Genomic DNA, 6,054 nt, shown 5'->3' with positions numbered 1-6,054 from the left:
CTCAACAGATGCTGGCAGAGTTCTGTGGAGACCTAAGTTTGTTCCTATGAAACGAAATAGAAAATGCACTTTGTTATATTTGTCTACTGCACGTTTAAGTAAAATCTCCTGACTTATCTGTTAAATTGACTATCCGTTTTCAGGTGTTGGCCCTTTGCAGACGAAAATGACATAACGTATAATGAAAATGAAGATCTGAGATCTGTGGAATCTGGGGTTTGTCCTTCTCACTTTTTGGTTTGTCCCCAAAGGCAGATCGTTCAAGCGATAAAGCCTGCGGTGTAAGATACGATAACGACTGCAAGTCCTGGACTGTTTTTGGTTCGAAATCTTCTGATGTTTTTGACTGGAAAGTTTTAATAGACGAAGCACTTTCCACTGCTTGTTAACACGTTAACAGATAATGTAGAAAAGGACCAGGAATAGTAGAAAAGGGATGGAAATAACAGTTGTGATAAGAAAATAAAGCACTTTAATATGCATGTACACTTGACTTGTACACAACACAAGGTCGTGAGGTCTCTGAATGAAACGCTGGCTATGTTCACATGCAGGGATTTTCGTCAATCTGAATGGAATTCTTTCCAGATGCAGATTCTTAATGAACAATTGCCATTCCTAATCTTTGGAAAATGTCCAATGAAAATATCCATTTACATTTACATGCAACTTGAACCAAATTTGTGTGCCTTCGAGGAGTGGCATTTCACAACGTTATAATAACAAGAAGAAGAAGAAGTCGAGTGAACAGGAAGTTAACGAGAGTTCATCGTGTTAACGGAGCTCTTATTTCTCCTTCGCGTTGTTTGTTTTGAACAAATCCAAATGAGTTGAGACTCACATAGTTCAAAATATTAGCTGGGTGTCCGTCTTAGCCTCATTCGACCTCGTAAACATTTTAAAAATCTTTTACATTTTATAATGAAATCTGTTTTGTTAGCCAGTATGATACAGATGCAGAGAATCCTTTAATCAATTCCAATTGGAATGTAATTGGATTTACAAAAGTTCACGTCTTCCACACATCAATATGGAAATTTCATTCAGATTGACCTCAAGTGATTTCTATTCCAGTTGAGCTATTAGTCACATTATATCACTTCATGTAAACATAGACATTTGTTGTTGTTGTTTTTTTTGGTAAAGAAGGATGGAGAATCTGTGAAATTCTCATTACAGACTCTAATAAACCAAGCTGACCTTGGAAATCCAGGTGTTCGATGGACTAGCACTAAAAAGTTAGTGCACAGGAGTCTAGCATGATGGACATATCCTTTATCCCACATAAAATGCATGAAATATATTCACCAATGAATTCAGTCTGGCAATGTTGTAAGGATTTCTGCCTATCACTGTAAAGTAATATTTCTGTTTTTCATATTCAATATTCCTAAAAACACAATATTGTGCTTGAAGAATAAAGAATGATTTGAACAATTACTCTAAGTGGCTAAACAAAAGGGTGGTTTGACACATCGCAGAGGACACTACATAATAAGGTGTAATAAATTACAATGTCATATAATCAAGCATTTGAGAAAATGTGGGTTTGCAAAACTAGACACTCTTCCAATGTAGGTTTTTTTTTTTAGTATTTTTTAAATATATTTTGTCATTTTGTCATAAAATTACAAAACATCAAATATACAATATATACAATTTTCTCGGTTTATACTCCATTGTTTGTCTGGAGGAGCTGCACATTTGACATGTGTAGACAGTTTATTGAGGGGGGCCAGGGTCATATGTTAGAAATTTCCATGAGCTTTCTGTCCATGACTTGCCTGTCACTGTTCATTTTTAAAGGGATCTCTACTTCCAATCTCTTCTTTTTATGATGTTTTTGCCTCTTACAGCATATGTATGCAGTCAGTGACACCACTATAAGGAGAAGCCCCAGACAGGTGGTGCTAAGGGCAATAAGTAATAGCTTGCAGGGGAAGAGTTCGCTATACTCTGGCCCCTGGGCAAGCCTATTTGGTGGTCTGACCTCCTCAATCCCGATATCTGCCTCTCTGGTCAGGAGGCTCTGAATGTATGTCTCGTTGCTGATGGTCTCATTGACGAACAAGTTGACCAAAACAGTGGAGTGGAGTGGTTCAGGTTGGCCATGGTCACTGACTTTGACCAGCAGGCTGTACAGGCCGCGGTCACTCAAGACTTTCCTGAGGGTGATGTTTCCCGTATCTGGGTCTATGTCAAATGAGCCTGGTTCACCACCCCTACGCTTGATGATGCTGTACGCAATGACAGCGTTCATGCCAGTGTCCCGGTCCACGGCGTAGACCTCTGTAATGGATGTTCCTGGGAGTGTACTGGGAAGAACCAGCAAGTAAGACTGGTTTGATTGGGGAAACAGCACCACTGGTGGGTTGTCGTTGACGTCCAGGAGCAAAACAGTAACCATGGTGACAGAGGAGAGTGCAGGCTTACCTCCATCCACAGCTTCAACCCAGAGATAGTATGTTCCTTGTTGCTCCCTGTCCAGTGGGGTCTTCGCTCTCAAAGCCCCACGTCCTGTGTCGATGACAAATATGTCACTTCCATTGATGATTGACAGTGCCACCCAGCCATTTTCCCCAGCATCTGCATCTGTGACGGACAGCACGCCAATCTCCCCAAATCCTGGGAAGTTCTCTGGGATGAAGAAGGTGAAATCTTTGTTGATGAAACGAGGACTATTGTCGTTGCGATCCAGCACGGTGATTGAAACTGTGGCAATTGACTCCTTCCTTGGTGTGCCACAGTCAACTGCTCGGACTATAAAACGGTAGGTCTCTTTCTCCTCTCTGTCAAGAGATGTGGTCACGGTCAAGACCCCAGTCAACCGTTCAAGGTGGAAGATTGGGGGAACATCTGACCCAAGAAGATAGAGTACCTCACCCCTGTTACCGCTGTCCTCATCAGTGGCCTGGAGTTTAGTGAGAAATGTGTCAGGAGCGTTGTTCTCCTCAATTTTGATGTCAATAACTGACTGCTTAAATATGGGCGCGTTGTCATTATCATCCAACATTTGCACTTTCACCTGTTTCTCAACACCTACACCATCTGTGTTTCTGACCACCACAGTGAGTTCATAATATTTCTGTTTTTCATAATCCAACTGATCAGTAGTCTCCAGCAAGTACTCATTTTTCACATTTTTATATGGCAAAATCCTGAAGGGTCCAAACCCTTGCAAAAAGCACGTCACCTTCTTCTTTGGGTCTACATTCTTTATGGTGAAGAAAGCAATTGGTGTAAAGGGTGGCTCTGATTCACTCAGAGAAACCACACCATCTTTCTCTGAAGCAATGTAACGGGGTATGACAGCTGGTGGTCCCGAAACCTGTTTAACAACCTTCACAGTGACAGTAGCAATATCTGGTATGCAAGCTGGCCCATTAGCCAGCACAACCAGCTTGTACAACTTTCCAGTGTCAGAATCAATCTTTTCAGCTAGCTTGATGACCCCTGTGATTTCATCCAAATGAAACAGGTTCCTAGTTTCTCGGGTGACCCTTTTACTGAAAGCGTAAGCAATTTGAGCATTGGTACCCTGATCTGGGTCAAAGGCATAGAGACGGGCCAACTGTGAGCCCTTTGTGGTGTTTTCAGAAAGTGTCACATTCACCTGAGTCTCGATGAATTTGGGGCAATTGTCGTTTACATCTGCGATGATAATTCTAAGAGTGGCAGTGCCCAAAAATGGCGGGGAGCCTCCATCCTCAGCGATTAATTCAGTTAAATATTCCGCTTTCGTTTCCCTGTCCAGCGGCCCAGTAACGATCAGGAAAGGCGTCAACTCTCCCCCTTCATTTTGCTCAACGTCCAGTGTGAAAACTCCAAAGTCGTTAGCCAGCCAGTAAGTCTGAACCCCATAAATTCCTATATCTGGGTCTACAGCAGATTGCTCTACCACAAACCGAGCATTGACTGGTGCATTTTCCGGCACAGACACCCTGATCTCGTCCACTGGGAAATGTGGCGTGTTGTCATTAACATCTTCAATGACGATTTTGATCTTAACTAGCTGGAAGTACTGCTGTGGCAGAATGATCACATCCAGAGAGATAGTGCATCCTTGACCCTCATGGGAATCTGCGCATAGAGCCTCTCGGTCAATCTCCAAAGCAGACGTGTATAGCTCCCCGGCTGTATCACTTAGATTAACATACTGAGAGCCACTCTGCCTTAACTCCAGATGGAACAGCCGAGGGGGGTCGACAGAGAAATCCAACTTTAAATCTTCTCCAATAGACCCGATGAGAATCCCCTTGGGTAAGCCTTCCTTTATTTTATAAACAAGATGGCTGAACTTTGAAAAGCAGGAAAGAGGACTTGTGTACAGCAGGAGAATCCAAAAACCCTAAAACCAACAGAAAAAGGCACAATTTAAGAGGTTCACAAATAATATTAATAAAAAAGATGAGGTTTATATGAATTGTAAGAGGTGTATAGTCCAGAGGAGGTGCAGGACAAAAGGTAGTAGTAATAGTAAAACGTCCTACTCTCTTGACTGACAGGTAAACAACTCAGATATATAAGAAGTCACTCAGCTAGGTTGGCTATCCAATGCTTCTTAAAGTCATAAGGCTAAAAATGTACAGTCATGCATTTCTGTCACTGAGACTTAAAATAATGATTATACAGTAGGTACTATGATACGCACTGTAATAAACCGGCTGCTCAAGTTGTTAAAATACAATTAAAAGGATGTAGGCTACACCTCAGTGGTTCCACCCTGTACAAAAACCTAAAAGTGATAGGAAAGAATGACACATATGGAATATATGTAGAAAAGCATAATAACATTATAAAATTTAAATTAATAACAAAAATCAATGTAGACTTCAAATGATTTTTGCTTATGGGTAGAATCCCAAACCCTAAAATGCTGAATTCCTTGACAACTTTTTTGCATAACTATAGGCTACAAAAATCTTTGAAACCTGTTTAACAGACACGTGCCTGTTTTAGGTTCAAGTTCATTTCTAAATCATGCCACAAAGCATTCCTTTAGAAATAATAATAATAATAATAAAAAAACTTACCCAGAACTTTCCTTTCCTAACAAAGCAGGAACCTTTGCGTACGTTGCACATGTTTCCCGGCCAGTGGTTTAGTCCAGAGGGATTATTTTAACACCGTGGCGCATGTTGAGCGCAAAGGAGATCCGTCACCTTCAGCGCTTCACGCGCGTCTGAGCAGCCCCGGCCATTCATCTCGTTCACAGAACCGCGGAGAAGACACGCCCACTTGTATGTTAATCAGGCTCTGGCTCTGACCAATGAGGTCGCAATCCAGCCCTGCGTTTGCATATTTAAACGAGCCAATCAGGACGTTGTGCGCGCGCCAGTCGAGTGTAAAAACGTGCTAAGCTAACTCACTGAGGGAAGCAAGATGGAGATTATTATGCCGTTTGATATTATATTCACAAAAGATTTATTCTGAAAAGAGATATATTTAACATGTTTTATGACAGTTTTAATCAGTCATGGCAGGCTGTGATATTAGTTGGGAGGATAAATCTATTAAAGAAACTCAATAATGAAACTTCAGAGTTTCCCAAAAGTCTCATAGTGGAAATTAGCACTTTCCAAAATGTTTTCCAAAACATTTCACACGTAGTTCATATATTATATTATATTTTATATATATATATATATATATATATATATATATATATATATATATATATATATATATATATATATATATGTGTGTGTGTGTGTGTGTGTGTGTGTGTGTGTGTGTATGTATATATATATATATATATATATATATATATATATATATATATATATATATATATATATATATATATATGAACTAATGTGAAATTATGAGAGAAAAGTCCAGTGCACACACACATTTGCACCTTTGGGCAATTTAGCATAGCCAGTCCATCTACTGATATGTTCCTGGAGGAGACCCACATAGCCACATAGAGAACTTGTCAAACTCCATGTGCCAATGCTTCCTCCTGCACCATCGTGTTCCCTGTATACCAAAAGACGGAATACAGAAAAGTTGCAATCATTTCTGTCCTATTGGTAATGTGTACTTTGATTC

At 40.4% G+C, this 6,054-nt stretch overlaps 1 protein-coding gene across 1 annotated transcript; it reads right to left on the bottom strand.

The window, feature by feature from the left end:
- Nucleotides 1-455: 455 nt before the first annotated feature.
- LOC108271382 (protocadherin-20) lies at nt 456-5,189 on the bottom strand. The gene is made up of 2 exons (XM_017478957.2): nt 5,034-5,189; nt 456-4,348 (listed from the first exon to the last, which is right to left on the bottom strand). Exons 1-2 carry the CDS (start codon nt 5,082-5,084, stop codon nt 1,742-1,744), a joined length of 2,658 nt encoding a protein of 885 aa, XP_017334446.1. The 5' UTR covers nt 5,085-5,189; the 3' UTR covers nt 456-1,741.
- Between the last annotated feature and the right edge of the window lie 865 nt (nt 5,190-6,054).

Source organism: Ictalurus punctatus, chromosome 10 (assembly GCF_001660625.3).
Source record: "Ictalurus punctatus breed USDA103 chromosome 10, Coco_2.0, whole genome shotgun sequence".
Taxonomy (NCBI): Eukaryota; Metazoa; Chordata; class Actinopteri; order Siluriformes; family Ictaluridae; genus Ictalurus; species Ictalurus punctatus.
Note: the sequence above shows the minus strand (reverse complement) of the source record. Positions and strands in the feature narration are given on the sequence as shown.

Excerpts from the sequence above, each read along its gene's own strand:
- LOC108271382 (XM_017478957.2), bottom strand. The coding sequence starts at position 5,084 with ATGTGCAACGTACGCAAAGGTTCCTGCTTTGTTAGGAAAGGAAAGTTC. Across the intron at positions 4,349-5,033 it reads TTAGGAAAGGAAAGTTCTGG|GGTTTTTGGATTCTCCTGCT; the intron begins GTAAGTTTTTTT and ends TGTTGGTTTTAG.